Source organism: Bubalus kerabau, chromosome X, assembly GCF_029407905.1.
Source record: "Bubalus kerabau isolate K-KA32 ecotype Philippines breed swamp buffalo chromosome X, PCC_UOA_SB_1v2, whole genome shotgun sequence".
NCBI lineage: Eukaryota > Metazoa > Chordata > Mammalia > Artiodactyla > Bovidae > Bubalus > Bubalus kerabau.
Window position 1 is genome coordinate 69,598,591 of NC_073647.1, and position 18,060 is coordinate 69,616,650.

Consider the following 18,060-nt stretch of genomic DNA (forward strand, 5'->3'; position numbering starts at 1 on the left):
GAGCCATCACTGCTCAGGGCTAAGGCCTTTATCCTGCCTCAGAGTTTTGGCTCTCAGTCAGATGCACCCAAGTCCTGGCTCCTTCACCACTTTTTGGTGTCACCTTTGCTTTTCCAAGCCACTTAACCTTTTCTGAGCCTCACTTTCATCATCTTGAATGGATTTGAGAACAGTCCTATCTCATAGGGGTGTTGTGAGGATTAAATTGAGATCATTCCTGCCAAGTACATAAATACTTCCTAGTACATTGTAGGGTTTCAGTAGGTCGTAGCCATTGTTATTATTATTTGGTAGGCAAGCCATACAACATGCATGCTATTCCCTGTTATAGACCCACATACATCCATCTTCTAAACAAGCTCACATGTCTGACATGCACCCATAGCCACATGTACATCCTTCCATACACATATGCCTAAAAGAGGTCAATGCTGTAGTGAAAGGAAAGAAATAGGGAGGAAGAAGGCATATGGGAAAGCATGTGAGGCAAGGACAAGTGTGGACAGAAAGTGAAGCTATTGGGGTCAGAGGGAGCCTAGCTGACCAGGGCGAGCGTGTGCCTTTTCTGTCTGTAAGAGCATCCTTGGTGTTGGGCAGCCCCTATGTGTTCGGCCCCTAGGCCTAGCATGACTCTCAGAGTCTGGAGCTCCAAGCACTAGCTGCTCCCAGGCTCGAGGCCCATGTGGTAGCCAGAGAGAGGCCAAGGTCTGCTAAATGGTCTCAGCTGCGGGGACAGTAGGCTGGCCTGGCCAAATGAGGAGTGCCAGAGAGAGGGAGCTCTCTTTGTCAGCTCTCTTCAGGACAATTAACAAAAATTTCCTAGGCTGTTGAGTCTAAAAATAGTGATGATTATTAGCATGTTATGTTGCCTGTGATTTGCATGTTAATTTGCCATCAAACTGCCCAGATCTTCTCTCTGGCCTCTTTTGTTTCTCTTTTGGATTCCAGCCCTTCATCACCCCTCTCCCAGCTTGCCTCGCTTTGTCCCCTCCCTTCCCCGCTTCACACCCTCAGCCCTGCAGGCCCCTCAGGGCTGACTGGATTTTCCCAGCCTGAAATCCTATTGACTAACCTTGACCCTCACAGACCGTCTACATATGATCGGAAAGGACTTGACCTGAGTAAGTGCTGCAGACCCCTCTTCCTGTCCCCCCAGGTCTGATTGTGCTGGCCACAATCACCCCTGAATCATCACTGGACTCGGGCCATGAGACCAACTCTTCAGAGCTCACAGACATGTCGGAGATGATGTCGGCCATGAAGCAGCACCAGAACACCACCTACTTCCTGGCCCAGCACCTCAACAAGGACAGCCTCCTGGCCCGCAAGGACCTGCCCTTCCGGATCCAGAGTTGTGCGGCCCAGGCTGTTCTCACGGCCCCTTATTCTCTCGGGCGCCCGGATCCCAACTCATCCCTCCACCCAGTGGTTGCAGGTCAGAGTCCCGGTCCCCCTGGTGCTCGGAGGAAGCTGCCCTCATCGGAGGCCCAGCCACAGCGTGAACGAACATATGCCCTGGCAGTGCACCCGGCACTGTCTCCACAGCTGAGTGAGCCAAAGAATCTGAGCCTGCTGTCCCCAGTTCCTGAGGACAAAGGGCCTGGCCACACTAGGGCAGGCCTAGAGATGTCACTGAGGGCGGCCACACCATCCCTTAGTGAAGAGCAGGTCTCTGAGCTAAGGGAGAATCTGCCCAAGGAGGTCAGGTTGAGCCCCAAGCTTATCCTGGACCCAAAGGGCAGCATGACCCCAGCCATCATCTCAGCTGCCCTCCAGCAGGTGGTTCACACTAAGAGCCTACCTGCCCCTGCCGGAGCCTTGGGGAACACCCCCAGCAGTGGGGAGAGAAGGCTAGAGGCCAGCATGGGGAGGTCAGAGGTCAGCCTAGTAAGGCCGGAAATTAGCACAATGAGTGGCAGTGCCACTAAGAATCTGAAGTTCAAAATGAGCCCCGGTGCTCCGGAGACCTCACGCAGTTCCCAGCAGCAGCTGAGCCCAGAGGTCTCTTCCAGCTCCAGAGCACCCACAGGCAGCCGAGCTGAGAGCCTGCACCTCTCCCCACAAGAGGACAGGCTGCCTGTTCAAACTTTCCCTCCCAAAACCTATCTGTCTCGAGTGAGTCGAGAGTCAGCAGGCAAGCAAGGTACCGGGGAGGTGGCAGGCAAGGGTGGGCCCGAGGGTGCCAAGCCTTCTGTGCACAAACAGGGCACTGTCTCTGGCCATGGGGAGAAGGGGCAGCTGGAGAGCACCCCCCAAAGCAGCAAACTTGAGGAGACCAGCCTGGTCCCCCGAGTCAGCTACCCCATGATTCTGCAGAGCCCCAGCTGCCCGCCACGAGGCCATAGCCCACTGAGGCCTCAAGCCGCCAACCGGCAGGTGAGCACTATGCCCTCCAGAAAGATCGAAACCACTCTCGATGGAGCCCAGTCAGCCTCCGAAGGCCCTGCCAAGCCCAAATCTTCCCGGGGTCCTTTCCGGCTCCGTAATTTATTCTCTGCCACCTTCCCAACACGCCAGAAGAAGGAGACCGATGAGCGGCAGGCCCAGCTGCAGAAGGTGAAGCAGTATGAGCTGGAGTTCCTCGAGGAACTCCTTAAGCCGCCAAGCCAGGGGGAGCTGCCAGGAGCCGAGTACCTGCAACCCCCAGCGCCAGGCCGCTGCAGCTGCCAGCTCCGCAGCAGCCCTGTGCAGCAGGGACCCGGCATGTCCCGTGAGCAGAGGCGCAGCTGCGATTGCAAGCGCATGTGCAGGGGGGCCCGGCCTCAGGCTCCCCAGACGCCAGTGCCCAGCCTCCGGGGCAAGGATCGGGACAGGGTCCCGCCTACCCAGAGGCAGCCAGAGGCCGGCCCAGGCTTGAGCCTTGACACCCCCACCAGTGTCAGGCGCATCCGCTCCACCAGCCTGGAGTCCCGAGAGTGCCGATCGGACCCTGAGAGTGGTGTTTCTTGCCTGACCACGTGTGCCTCCGGGGGCGAGTGTCTCGGAGCTCCCAACTACAGGAAACTGATGCGCCGCTACAGCATCAGTGAGCTGGACCAGGGTGACAGAGCCTCACTGACCTCAGACATCTATCCGCACCCACCCCTGGGCATGCTGCCCAGGGAGGCCAAGGAGGTAGAGGCGGGCCTCCCCCTAGGCGTGGGTCCCAAAAGCAAGTCGCTGGAGTCCCCGACCTTGGGAGACCCCTCCTACGTCCATGTCGCCCCTGAGACCAAAGGGCCCCGACAGATGGCCGTGTTCTCACTGCCAGAAGAGGTGTACCGGAAGCCCGCGGAGCTGGACGAGGACAGTGAGAGCGGCAAGTGCTGCTCCATCCGCTACTGCTTCTACTACCGCAAGTGTGACATGGCAGATGATGCCAGCGATGGCAAGGACGAGCTCTCGTACTCCATCCCCATGAAGATCCTGCCCGGTATGAAGCTGGACGAGCAGGTAGTGCCCGTGGTGAGCAGGACCCTGCAGGTGCTGGATGCCGCCACCTGCAGCAGCAGCAGCCCCGAGGCATCCCGCACCCAGGAGATCGACCTGCGGGTGTCCACCTTCGAGGGAAGCCTGGCCAAAATCAATGCCCTGCGGGCCCATGCCTATGGCCTGCCCGACGGCTTCTTGGCCGCCCGGCTGGACACCAACGAGCTGCTGACGGTCCTGCGGCAGTGTGTGGCCAGTCCTGAGGCCCGCGCCCCCAAGCCCTACGTCTCCCAGATCTCTGAATACAAACTGGAACTGGCTCTCAAGTTCAAGGAGCTCCGGGCCTCCTGCCGCCGTGTGGCCAACGTGGACAAGAGCCCCACGCACATGCTGGCGGCCATCACGGGCAGCTTCCAGGTGCTGAGCAGCCTCATTGAGACCTTCGTGCGGCTGGTGTTCATTGTGCGCTCTGAGGCCCAGCGCCAGGAGCTGCTGGCCAAGGTGGAGGAAGTGGTGAGGAACTACACCTTCCTGCTGCGCGCAGCTGAGGAGTCCACTGCCCGGAACCTTAACCAGCAGCAGCAGCAGCAACAGCAGGCAGCAACAGCTTTGGGGGCAGCTGGGGGCCACCCGCCAGGCTCCCCAACTTCAGCGACTGTTATGAGCACATTCACCCGCTCCTTAAAGACCCTTATTAAGTAGGCCATCTGCCCAGGCCTGCCCCCCTTCTCCAACCGTGGCCCCAGGTTTGAGCTTTGTGGTCTTTGCATCTTGTGGTGAGTATATGTGTCTGCTGGGCCAGTCAGGGCCCCCCTGAGTCCTCAGTCTCCAGGGACTGAGAAGTGCCTGGATTGGAGGCTGTCCCTGAGGGCTCCAGGCAGCTGCCACCCTGGGTATCCTTGCCCCTTCCCTGGCCTCTGGGCGTCACTGTGAGGGCCACGGCCCCCCGTCACTACGCCCGTCACAGAGCTGTATTTTCTCTCTTCTCTAGGGCTGAGATGTGACGTCAGGTCCACTTCCTGCTCCATCGTGGGAGTCAGAGGGAGGCAGGCCTGAAGCCGGAGGCCTGTGGGTCTCGAGCTCCTCTTGGCACCTGTTCCCCTCCAGGGCCACAGCGGTGCCGAGCGAGCGGAGGGGAGAGGGCACACAGCCCAAATGTGCCCAAGCTCTCACTCACTCGGCAGGAGCCACCCTGAGGGCTGGTGCCCAGGTAGTGGGTCTGCAGAAAACAGCCACTCTGGGCTGTTGGTGGCCAGCTCTACATGCTGGCAGCCTTGGGAGCACTCGCCCCTGGGCCCAGTAGCTCCACACCAGCCATCCCCAAAGTGCCCTGTCCCTCGCTGACGGGCAGGGCAGCTCAGTCCACTAGGGAGCAGGCATCTGGGATTACCCCGCTCGTCCTGGGTAAGGTACCTGGTGACCATGTCTGCCCTGGGGAGACCCAGTGCAGGCCTCGGAGCCCGCCCTGCCCAGCCCGGCCCAGCACAGGGGCTGTCGCTGCCAGCACGCGACTCCTCTCAACATCTCTCTACCAGACAGACTGTCCTTAGGAGTCCGACTTAGCTACAGATTGGGGGTGGGGGGTGGGGGGTGGGGGGCAGGGGGTCGGGGGTGGGGGGTGTCGATGACTATATCTTAAACTTCTGGAAGCTAGCGTGATATGTTAATCCTGAGTATATGCTTTTGGCTGTGTATTGACCCTGTGGATTTGTCTCTCTAAGAAAAGAAGCTGAGCGCCTTACCCGGTGCAGTCCTGCACCTCTCTCTCTCCCTTTCTCTCTCTCTCTCTCCCCTCCCCTGGAGTTATCTGGAAGGGAATTCACACTGTTTCGCATTCTTCTTGACACACATCTGCTGCCGTCACCGTCCCCCCACAGTGTTCCTGGGAGTGAAGACACGGAGTCCCTACTAATTGCCCATTGTAGGGAACAAAGAAAGCCAATGTTTCTTCTGTATAGATTGCTTCTCATGCACCTCTCCATATTCCCCATTTCCCACATGCTCGTGCCCTGCGTCTGCCTCATTCATCGTTCCGTGAGGGGCTCATGTGAAACCTCCCGTTCTTATGTGAGTTTTATAAAGATGTACACTGTGCTCAACCCCCACCTATCCTTGGTACCCCCGAGTGTGATAAAAGACCCCCTGAGTGGCAATTCCTCCCGGCAAGGATTAGAGGAGCTCGTTCTGCAAAAGCCAGCGCCCCCCCCACCCCGCTTCCTTGCCTCTCCTCCCACAGGACCAAGTTGTTTAATGGGCCAGAGATGCAGCCAGGTGGGGAACCCTTGCCCCCACGACCACTGTGAGCCCACGTGCTGACATGGTCTCCCTCTTCTCCCAACCTCTTGATCCTGCCTCTTCACCACTTAGGCCCCGCCTGTGTCATTCATTCCACCACCATCCTTCACCTCTCCCTCAACCTCATGGAGAGGACACATTTTCTAATGTCTGTATATAGTATATATACTACATAAAATATATAAATTCTATATATATACTAATTTATGTCTTGTTTTTCAAACAAGAATGATTAAATCTATTCATCTTACTATCCCAATAAGTCTTTGCAGTGCCTCTGTGTGGGAGTCCTTGTGTCCTTGACTTGTTGATTGCTGGCAGCCCTCTGAATGCTCCCACTGGGCCCCTCACCCATCTATCTGGGCCCCGGTGGACAAGGAGAGCTGAGAACCCTGCTCTTCCATCCTCCCCTTTGCCCCTCTTAGAAGTCTCCTGTTGGTCACAGGAGTTGGATACTGTGCTCCTTTCACTTGACCCTGGGACCTTTGGCTCCACTGGCCACCGTGGCTGCCAGCAAGGGCAGCACAGAAACACCATGTGCTCTGTGCTGGGAGCATTGGGCAGCCTGGGAGTTAGGAGACAGGTTCAGGTCAGCTTTCAAGTTGCTTTGGGAAATGGGGCCTCTCCCTCTGAAACTGCTCCCAGTTACCTCAGAACTAGCCTGTATTTAAAGCTAGCCAATCCTTTGCAATGGCCTCTGGCAATTTCTAGGGACAGGGGTATTTCCATACAATAGAAGCAACAGGACCCTAAGCAGAGATGGTTTTTCAGAGAGTTACCTAATGGGGGGTGGTGATTCTATTTCTCCTGTTCTGGGTCCTTGTGGTAATCACAGGTTCCACAAGTCTATGAGATACCTTTGTGCCAACTAGGAAAAGTTTCTCCCTGCTGCACCCACCTGCCATGATGAATTAGGGGGGGCAGACCCAGTCCTCTGGGTGATGCTAGGCCTTTGGACACATAGCTTGGTAATTTCAGCCCCACTTGCTTCCCTGTCCAAGTTGTACATCCTATACAACTGTGTACAGCAGCCCTAATGAGTCACTTCCTCCCAAAGCTTGGGCACAGATGCTTTTTCTCATGTTTGCAAAGGTCATGGCTAAAGTGGTTTGAAAGCCACACCTGGAGGAGGAACCAGAGACAGCAGTCAGGCTGGGTGGCTCTGCATGTAGGAGGCTACCCAGGGTGACCTGGTGGCATACCCACCAGGGATACATCCCATGACATCAAGGTTGGGACTCTTGAAGTCAGTCCCAGTGTGAACAGAGGCCACCACTCAAAATGACCTGATTGGACAGTCCAGAAACTTGCGGTCCTGTACCACACTGGTAGCTCCTTATAGTCAGAAAGCATATCTTATTCAGTTTTATAGTCTGGGTGTGCACCCACACAGTACCTGCCTGGCACATAGTAGGTGTTCAATAAACATTTGTTGAATGAATGTGTTGAATGAGATGACTGCCGTGAGAGAGTCCTGCCAGACCTCTGACCCTCGTGAAAAAGGCCCTCTCTCTGGGAATGGCTAACCCTAGTCAGTGCAGTTGGATGAGGCCCAGCAGCCTGGCATCCTCCTATCAAAGATGAGGAGTCACGTTCATTACAGACTTTGCAATGGCCTCTGGCGATTTCTAGGGAGGGGTATTTCCGTACAATAGAAGCAGCAGGACCCTAAGCTGAGCTGACTTCTCTGGTTTTTCAGAGATACCTAATGGTGGGTGCTGATTCTATTTCTCCTGTTCTGGGTCCTTGTGGTAATCACAGGTCCCCACAAGTCTATGAGATACCTTTGTGCCAACTAGGAAAAATGTACCACAGACTCAGAGCTGAGTTTCACCAGTTACTTTCCAAAAGCTTCACAAACTCTCCTGAGGTGCTCAATGGACTCCTTTTCTCCTGACCTGGGGTGGTTCTCTGCAGTAGCTGGGAGACCTGGGTGGGGGTGACACAGGCTTCTCCCCACAAGCACCTTCCTCACCATCTTTGGCCTGAGCTGGAGCCGGAAGCTGATCCTCTCCAGCCATCCTGTACCTGACACAAGTCCCCAGAGCCTGCCTCCTGCCTTTCCAACTTCAGGCCATTCGAGGAAAATGGGCTCACGCTACTGGCGTGGGCCCAGGATGCCAGTGGTGTTGGCACAATCACATTTTTTTTTCCAAACTGCTATCAAGACACTGTGGATCATAGGCAATTTCATCAACAATGAATTGAAAGGGGCCGCCTGAGCCAGAACTTCTACTGCCAAAGGGACCGGGGAGGATCGGCTACCAGCACTAGGAAGGGGTATGGTTTTCTGTCTTAGGATCAAATTTCTCCAAAGAGCCACTAGGATGGGAGTACTAACTCCATCCCATGCCCCATCCTGACAGCCTGGGAGCCAGACTGTATGTGTGTGTCTTCAGAGGAAATGACCCCTGAGGGTTCAGTCTCGGGTCTGGGCAAAATGTCCTGGATTCCAGGTGGGTTTCTTGGTTTCAACGCCCTGACTTGCTGGGAGCAACCATTACATGGAAACCATGGAGGCCTGACTTCTCACAGGTACAGAACTTCTTGTTTCACTTTGGGTTTCTGCTTCCCACTCATGATCACGGCCCACACACCACCAAGTCTGCAGGTGCTGCCCATGCTCCCAGTATCTCAGGGACACTGCCTGGTGCCCTCACCGACCTTTCCAGCTGCAGGTTCTGGACCTACCACTTAGCAGTGTGCTCACTGTGAGCTTCTTGCCCTCCCATCTGCGATGACTGTCCTTCCCTCTGCATATTGACGCCTCATTCTAATGTTCACTGCTTTGGCTGAAAGGAATATGAATAAGTTGGGAGCCTTCCACAACACAGAAAAATTTGATCCCTGCCTTTAAATGTGTGCGCGTGCACACACACACACACACACACACACACACACACAAACGTGTATGAGTATCTACCCTATGCTGGGCGCTGTGTTAAGTACTTTACATGCATGATCTTATCGGGTTTCCCAGGTAGCGCTAGTGGTAAAGAATTTACCTGCCAATGCAGCAGACACAAGAGACATGGGTTCGATCCCTGGGTCAGGAAGATCCCCTGGAGGAGGGCATGGCAACCCACTCCAGTATTCTTGCCTGGAGAATCCCATGGACAGAGGAGCCTGGTGGTGGGCTACAGACCATGGGGTCACAAAGAGTCGGACACAACTGAGTGACTTATCACGCATGCACACATGCATGTTCTTATTTAAACTTTCAAAGATCCTTAGAGAGAAATACCACAAGCATATCCACTTTTCTTGGAGGAAACTGAAGCCTAGAGAGGTTAAGTCACTACCTTGGTTACACAGCTGGTAAGCAGTAAGCTAGCTGGTTTCTAAACTCAGACCAAGCTTTCACCTGCTACCCTGCAGTACTTAGCCTGCTACTGCTAAGTCACTTCAGTCATGTCCGACTCTGTGTGACCCCAGAGATGGCAGCCCACCAGGCTCCACCGTCTCTGGGATTCTCCAGGCAAGAACACTGGAGTGGGTTGCCATTTCCTTCTCCAATGCATGAAAGGGAAAAGTGAAAGTGAAGTCACTTAGTTGTGTCAGACTCTTCTCGACCCCATGGACTGCAGCCTACCAGGCTCCTCCGCCCATGGGATTTTCCAGGCAACAGTACTGGAGTGGGGTGCCATTGCAGTACTCAGCCTAGCACCAAATTACAGCCCATCCCCCTGAAAACAGAGGCACAGGCGCAGCCACACTCGTCAGAGGATGGCCTATAACTGTTGCTCAAGGTACAGGCAGCGTGTGGGTCATTGGTAAGGTTGGGGTGGAAGGTGCAGGATACTGCAAGCCCAGCTGACTCTTCACCCGGTGGCCCCAGTGCCATGTGACTCTCAGAAGCAGTGGAGTCATATAGAGCAGCTGTGTCCAAAAAGTCACCATCATCAAAATGAGGGGAACACCCCTCCCCCATGTTCCTCAAATGGGAATCTAAGTTTCCTATGGGTATGACCCATACTCATTATGCACTGGCATTTTTCTCAAAGATTTTGCAGGCAAATACCACATGAATGATATATTTAACTTTTCAAAAATATTTATTTTACTTATTATTTTTTTTATTTGGCTGGAGAGGGTCGTAGTTGCAGCATGCAGGATCTAGTTCCCTGACCAGGGATTGAACCACTCCCTGCATTGGGAGTGCAGAGTCTCAGCCACTGGGCCACCAGGGAAGTCCCTATCTTCAATGTTTTTATGTAAAACTTTGGAGAGGAATGAAGAAGTTGAACTTCTGTAAAGAAAACATATCATTTCAAAAGACACTCGAGACGCATGGTTGATACTTCTGGCTTCATTACCATGTCTACTGCACCAGCCTCCAGGTTCACCCTTCTCTACCCCTAGATGTGCATTGGTGAAAATGCTGGACACGCTCTGAGTCCATCAGATGAACTATATAGTGATGCAGGCCCCAAGGGGAGGACAGCTAAGGCTCACCTATTTCTGTGCATCTGGGCCCTGGCGGTCAGGCACCTCTTTGGGTATGAGAGACCTGGCATGACAGAGTGCCAGGAAGGGGCGCCAGGAGGAGATTGAGCACATTATCAAAGTCTCCTTCTCAGCCCCAGTGTTGCCTCTGACACACTTTAGCACAGGGTCAGTCCCATGATTTAGTGGTAAAGCATCTGCCTGCAATATACAGGAGACATGGGTTTGATCCCTGGGTCTGGAAGATCCCTGGGGGAGGAAATGGCAACCCACTCCAGTATTCTTGCCTGGGGAAATCCCATGGACATAGGAGCCTGGCAGGCTACAGTTCATGGGATCGCTAAGAGTCAGACATGACTTTGCAAATAAACCACCAACCACAGCCCTGGGTACAGACAGGGAAGTCAGATTCTATGCCACCCAAAATTTCTTCCTCTGCAATGAGCAGGCAAAGCAGGGTGGCCATGTGCGTAAGGTGAGTGGTTTCCCCTATAATCAGGGCTTGGTTCTATTTTCAGCCTGGCCGCTGACTTGCCATCTGATGGGGGTACAAATCATTTCTTCTCTTTGGATCTCTTCTCTAAAACGAAGATGACTGAGTCTTCAGCCTCCCTCTGCAGCTGTGAGGATTAATGAGGTGGTACTGAAAAAAACAGCTGTAAAAAGTCCTAGCTGTAGAGCTTAACAAGTGCAAATCGAACTGCTCCGTTTGCAGCCAGTCCACGGAAACTAATTAAGCTTGTACCAAGAGCCTGGCACTAGGAAATTGGGTGTCTATCTCCTTCAAATATCCATTACTTTCTGACAAAAACCACCTTCCCCTCAAAAAGGCATGTGTGAGGTCTCTGCCCTCTCGGGCCTTTCTTTTGAAATTGGGAAGCCCACCTGCTCTCTCAGTACACACTCCCATCCAGGACCCAAGGCTCCCTGTCAGGCACACCCAAAGCTCTTTTCAGCCAGAGAAACTTGAGCTTCTCATTTTTTTTTTCCCCAACATTCAGGCTTAGTTCACAGGAAACAACTTTCCATTTCAAATTCTTAGCCAGCTTCTCAGGGACAGCTTCGAGTTCTTGCTGCAGGGCCTGTGTTTAGCTCCTGTGCATCCCATTCCCACCTTAGAAGTTTGCCAACCTATGGCAGTGGGCCAAGGGCAGCAGGAGAAATGATTTTTGAAGACCCATGGGGGCAGGGGGTGGGGAGGCAGTTCAGCTCCCAGATCATAGCAAGACGGCTTAGAAGGCAAAGCTGGCTTTGGTTCCCACCCCCTGGTTCTTTCCCCACCCCTGGTTCTCCCTTGCCAGGACACTCTGGGCCCTCAAGCATTCTTCTAGCTTGTCAATGCCCTGCTGCTGCTAAGTCGCTTCAGTCATGTCCAACTCTGTGTGACCCCATAGATGGCAGCCCACCAGGCTCCCCCGTCCCTGGGATTCTCCAGGCAAGAACACTGGAGTGGTTTGCCATTTCCTTCTCCAATGCGTGAAAGTGAAAAGTGAAAGTGAAGTCGCTCAGTCGTGTCCGACTCCTAGCAACCCCATGGACTGCAGCCTACCAGGCTCCTCCATCCATGGGATTTTCCAGGCAAAAGTACTGGAGTGGGGTGCCATTGCCTTCTCTGGTCAATGCCCTACATGGTAATAACCCTCTAGGCATTCCCCCCCTACAAAATGACCTCTTCCTCCTCTTCCTCTCCCCACATAAAAACTAGTATTACAGGCCTATGTTTTGTTTCAGAGCCATCTGATTAACACAATTTATACCATACAAATCAATTTATACCATGCCTCATGGCTTCCTACAAAGCTAGCTTTAGTGATAACCAATGCAGGATGCAATGAATGTGATATTTGAATTTGTATGTATGCCTGTGACCTAGGTAACATGGCCATTGGAAATCCCTTCTCTCGGTTATGGCATTATGCCAGTGGGGATGGTCTAAGCCACTGAGGTAAACCGAGTTCTCTTTGCCTTCTCTAGAATCCTAATCATTCAATCCCTCAGCCTGTCTACTTGTAAACTCAGAAACCCACCCATCTCTCCCTACCTCATATAAAAAATATTGGGGTGGGGGGGCAAGCCACACAGCTTGTGAGATCTGAGTTCCCCATCCAGGGACTGAACTCATGCCCCCATCAATGGAAATAGAGTTCTAACCACTGGACAACCAGGGAATTTCCCTCATATAAATTTGAAGGTAAATCTGCAGTATGGGCAAGCCGTTTGCAGATTCTTGTTTCCTAGTACAATTTATAGGAAATGGTACATTTCCTATAAATTCCTGCTTCCTAGTACAATTTAGAGGAAAAGGGGGGGAAATGCCATATGGCAATGGCATGATTCTTGGCCCCCAAGGACAGGAGAATTGGTAGGAAACCGAGACAAGGACAAGCATTCCTGCCCCTTTCCTTGCCTGGCACAGCAGGAATGTACAATGCCTCCAGGGACCTGGAAAAATTCAAAGAACTGAGTCAAAAACAGGCAGATGTTCCCCCTGCTGAACAATGGAAGAGGCTTTGATCTGACTTGCCATTTCTGCAGCCCTGAGCCCATGCTAGCTTGGCTCTGTAACAGAGCAGCACTAGGAGCCAGGAGATTTGGGTTCTACTTGCAGCTCTTTCAAGAACTAGCTGTGTGACCTTGGGAATTCACTTCCCTCCTCTGAGTATCAGTGTCTTGCTATACATTAATAAAAGGAGTGGGTTGAACTAGAGGGCCTATTGGCTTTAAAAGAGCACATTTTCCCTACATTCTTTCCTATAAGCACTTTTTTAGACAAAGACAAGTACTTCTAGCATCACCCAAACATTCCCCAGGTCAGTAATTAAACTGGGAGAACTCCCCAACTCATAAAATGTAAGCACCAGAACAGACCACAGAGTCAGCTTGGCCCTGCTGCTTTCATCTAATCCCCTTCTGTCAAGGGGGATAAAATCTCCTGTTTCTTAAATCCCTAGATGATTCTCACTCCCTGGAATACTGACCTTGTACAATAAAGCCTACATTCACATGAAACCAACTCACAAGAACCCTAGAGAGTGAAATCCATCTAAAGGGTTCAGGCAAATCCTAAGGTAAAGCAGCAGACTTGGCTTTATGAGATAAATCTTCTGGAACAGGACTGCGTTTTGTTTGTCTGTTTGTTTTTGTTTGTTTGGCCTTGCTGCATGGCTTGTGGGGTCTTACTTCCCCGACCAGGAATAGACTGGAATAAACTTAGCAATGAAAGCACAAAGTCCTAACCATTGGAGTGCCAGGGAAGTCCCAGAACTGGATTTAAAATAGACTTCTGTTGGACTTTCCCGGTGATCCAGTGGGTAAGATTCCACCTTTTTCCAGTAGTCATGTACGGGTGTGAGTTGGATGATGAAGAAGGCTGAGAGCCGAAAAACTGATGCTTTTGAACTGTGGTCCTGGAGAAGATTCTTGAGAACCCCTTGGACAGCAAGGAGATCAAACCAGTTCATCCTAAAGGAAGTCAACCCTGAATATTCATTGGAAGGACTGATGCTGAAGCTCCAATACTTTGGCCACCTGATGTGAAGTGCCCACTCATTAGAAAAGATCCTGATTCTGGGAAAGATTGAAGGCAAAAGGAGAAGGGGATGACAGAGGATGAGATGGTTGGATGGCATCACTGACTCAATGGATGAGTTTGAGCAAACTTTGGGAGATGGTGAAGGACAGGGAAGCTTGGCATGCTGCAGTCCATGGCCTGCAGAGTCAGACATGACTTAGCGACTGAATGACAATGCAGGGGGTACAGGTTCGGTCCCTGGTCAGGGAACTAAGATCCCACATGCTACAGGGTTCAGCCAAAAATTAGAGGAAAAGAAAAAGTAAACCTAAAGATAAACTGTTGAGAATTCCTTGGCAGTCCAGTGGTTAGCCCTCTGAACTCTCAATGCTGAGGGCCCCAGTTCAATCCCTGGACAGGGAACTAAAAATCCCACAAGGCACATGGAAAAAAAAAAAGAAGATAGACTTTTGTTAATAAAACCATGACTTACATTTATGCCTTTTGCTCTTTCAAAGGACTACTAAAGTGAATCCTGTTGAAAAGCTGTTATTACTCACCTCGTAATATATCTGGCATCAGTTCAGATTTTCAGTTCAAATTCTTAAATCTTTAAAATGCATCCACTCTAAGGGTCTGTGCTAAGGGCTGTGAGAGATGCATGGTCTCTGGCCTCAAAGAATTTGTGTGCTCACTGAAGACACAGAGAACATAAATTGGGAGTTCAGGGCCCACAGAAGGGCTAACTCTTGAGAGTTGGTGCGCTCAGTGTGGGCTCAGCACATCGGGCTGTCTCTACAGATGTAATGTGCTTTGTGGTGGCCTTTGAAAGCCGTCTGGTGTGCTGACAAAAGAGAGACACCCACCTGCCATCACCCTGGCACTGAGTTAGGAGTTGGCTGAAAATATGAAGGTGAGGATATGAACAATGAGAGGCCACACTGGCCTCGAGAGGGAAGAATCAGAACATAGGCAGGAGATAAAAAAGAGAAAATAGCTTGAAAGAAATGCTAATACCCAGAAGGAGCAGGAAAGTTTGCTTGAAGATGACAAGGAAGTCCAGCTGGTCAAAGCCGCTGCTTAGAAGGAGCCCTGCACACTGGGATTGAAGTGGCAGGACCAGAAGAGACTCTACTGTAACTCCTTCCTTATATTCCTGCAGGGGATGGGAGGAGAGAACCATAACTTTCTCTCTGCCTGCTGTTAAAGTAGTCATTTACAAATCTGTAAAGCTTCTCAAGGAAAAGGTCATGTTTTATTCATTTCTGTAATCCAAAGGCTGACCACTGTTATCTTGCCCATAGTTGCTGCCCAAGAAATCCCTGCAGAAGAAATGACTGAATAAATGGATACATTTAGACCCTCCTATAAGGCTATGGTTTTTCCTGTGGTCATGTATGGATGTGAGAGTTGGACTGTGAAGACGGCTGAGCGCCGAAAGAATTGATGCTTTTGAAGTGTGGTGTTGGAGAAGACTCTTGAGAGTCCCTTGGACTGCAAGGAGATCCAACAAGTCCATTCTGAAGGAGATCAGCCCTGGGATTTCTTTGGAAGGAATGATGCTAAAGCTGAAACTCCAGTACTTTGGCCACCTCATGCGAAGAGTTGACTCATTGGAAAAGACTCTGATGCTGGGAGGGATTGGGGGCAGGAGGAGAAGGGGACGACAGAGGATGAGATGGCTGGATGGCATCACTGACTCGATGCACGTGAGTCTGGGTGAACTCCGGGAGTTGGTGATGGACAGGGAGGCCTGGCGTGCTGCGATTCATGGGGTCGCAAAGAGTCGGACACTACTAAGCGACTGAACTGAACTGAATAATGCTACAGTCTTCCCAGGTGGCGCTAGTGGTAAAGAACCTGCCTGCCAGTGCAGGAGACATAAGAGACAAGGGATTGATCCCTGGGGTCGCAAAGATCCCCTGAAGAAGGAAATGGCAACTCACTCCAGTATTCTTGCCTGGAGGATCCCATGGACAGAGAAGCCTGATGGGTTACAGTCTATGGTATCACAAGAGTCAGACACAACTGAAGTGACTTAGGATGGGTAATGCCTGCTTCCCTGGTGGCTCAGACAGTAAAGAATCTGCCTCCAAGGCAGTGAGACAGGGGTTTGATCCCTGGGTCTGGAAGATCCCCTGGAGAAGGGCATGGCTACCCACTCCAGTATTCTTGCCTGGAAAACTCCATGGACAGAGGGGCCTGGCAGACTATAGTCCTTAGGGTCACAAAGAGTTGGACACGACTGAGCGACTAACACTTTCACTTTTATAATGTCTGGAGAAAGGGGTGGCAGAGGATGAGATTGTTAGATAGCATCACTGACTCAAAGGACATGAATCTGAGCAAACTCTGGGAGACAGTGGAGGACAGAGAAGCCTGGCAATAACAACATAATGCCTGGAATCTCAGAAGGAAGCAAAACCAGACCTGCCCTATAGAGGAGGGAGGGGACTCTCTCAATGAGGAAGGTGCTTACAAAATTCTCCCACTAGCCCTGAGCTTTGGAGTTAGTTGGAAATATGAAACAGGCAAGAGGACATTTCTCAGCCCTTTCTAGAACAAAATAGTTTGAATTCTCCCCTCCCCTTCTCTCCTATTTGGGGACCAGGACTCTAGTCCTTTACCCTTAGCAGCCTGAAACTGGCATTCAAAACCCTCCACAACCTGGTTGTGTATAACTCAGTGTCAACCAGAGAAACAGACCCAGTAGGAGGTGTATATTAAGGGATTTATTATAAGGAATTGGCTTATACCATTGCAGGGGCTGGCTGGACAAGTCTGAAATTTGTGGGCCAGTCACCAGGAAGGAGAGATTAGAATTCTACTAGTGGAATACCTTTATCCTCAGGGAAACTGAAATTGTCCTCTTAAGACATTTCAACTGATTGAATCAGACCCACCCAAATTGTCTAGGAAAATCTCCTTTACTTAAAGACAATCATTAGAAATATAAATCACATCTACCAAATACAGTCACAGCAACCCCCAGATTAGTGTTTGATACAATAACTAAGACCACTGCCTAAAAAAGTTGATACATAAAACTGACCATCATAAGTTTCTGAGTTGCTTTCTTGCCTGAGCTCCCAACATACCTTCCCTTACTTCACCTCCCCATCTGTGCATTTACCTGCCCCAAGGCCTTTGATAAACCTGAGACAGGAAAGGGGCAGGGCACAACCTTTAAAAGAATGACTTAGATGTTGAGAACACAATATAAACTGGTTAGAAGTAAGTAAGCCCAAGATGGTAGAAGAGTCAACTTCCACTAGAAGAGCTTGAACCTCATTAAATGCCCATTGTAATGCATCAACTTTCCTAAATGACACCCCTGGGAATTCCCTGGCAGTTCAGTGTTTAGGACTCTGCATGGGTTGGGAAGATCCCCTGGAGGAGGGCATGGCAATCCACTCCAGGATTCTTGCCTGGAAAATCCCATGGACAGAGGAGCCTGGAGGGCTACAGTCCATAGGGTTACAAAGAGTCGAACACAAATGAAGCGACTTAGCACACTCACACACGCAATTCCACTACAGGGGGCATGGGTTAGATCCCTAGATGGGGGAGTAAAATCCCGCATACCATGTGGTGTGCCAAAAAAAAAAAGAGAGAGACACACCCACCAGCGCCATGACAGTTCTGAGGCTAGCCATAAAAGACTAAAAAGTGGATGGTAACACAATTCCCTGGAAATCTCTGCCCCTTTCCCCAAATAGTTGGACTAATCCTAATCCTCCCACTCATTAGCTATGAAATTACTCAGCCCATAAAAACTAACCACCCCAAGGGTGAGGGAAAGGGTTGGTTAGGGAGTTTGGGATGGACATGTACACACTGCTATATTTAAAATGGATAACCAACAAGGTCCTACTGTATAGCACAGGGAACTCTCTTCAGTGTTATGTGGCAGCCTGGATGGGAGGGGTGTTTGGGGGAGAATGGATACATGTATCAGAGAAGGCAATGGCACCCTACTCCAGTACTCTTGCCTAGAAAATCCCATGGACGGAGGAGCCTGGTGGGCTGCAGTCCATGGGGTCGCTTAGAGTCTGACACGACTGAGCGACTTCACTTTCACTTTTCACTTTCCTGCATTGCAGAAGGAAATGGCAACCCACTCCAGTGTTCTTGCCTGGAGAATCCCAGGGACAGGGGAGCCTGGTGGGCTGCCGTCTATGGGGTCACACAGAGTCGGACACGACTGAAGCGACTTAGCAGCAGCAGCAGGATACATGTATATGTATGGCTGAGTCCCTTTGCTGTCCACTTGAAACTATCACAGCACTGTTAATTGGCTATACTCCAGTATAAAATAAAAGGTTGAAAAAAACTAACCATCCCATATTTCAGGGTCTCTCACTTTCTGAGATGGCCCACATTCTGTGGAATGTGTTTCT

At 51.3% G+C, this 18,060-nt stretch overlaps 1 protein-coding gene and 1 long non-coding RNA gene across 3 annotated transcripts in view; one reads left to right on the forward strand and one right to left on the reverse strand.

The window, feature by feature from the left end:
* FRMPD3 (FERM and PDZ domain containing 3) overlaps positions 1 to 4,110 on the forward strand; it is a 67,276-nt gene extending 63,166 nt beyond the window's left edge. Inside the window, exon 14 of the mRNA XM_055563221.1 lies at positions 1,157 to 4,110. Within this exon, the coding sequence (XP_055419196.1) occupies positions 1,157 to 4,110 (2,954 nt within the window). The remainder of the gene's footprint in view (positions 1 to 1,156) is intronic.
* Positions 1 to 18,060, reverse strand: part of LOC129638656 (uncharacterized) — a 48,559-nt gene that overhangs the window by 23,393 nt on the left and 7,106 nt on the right. The window lies entirely within an intron of this gene.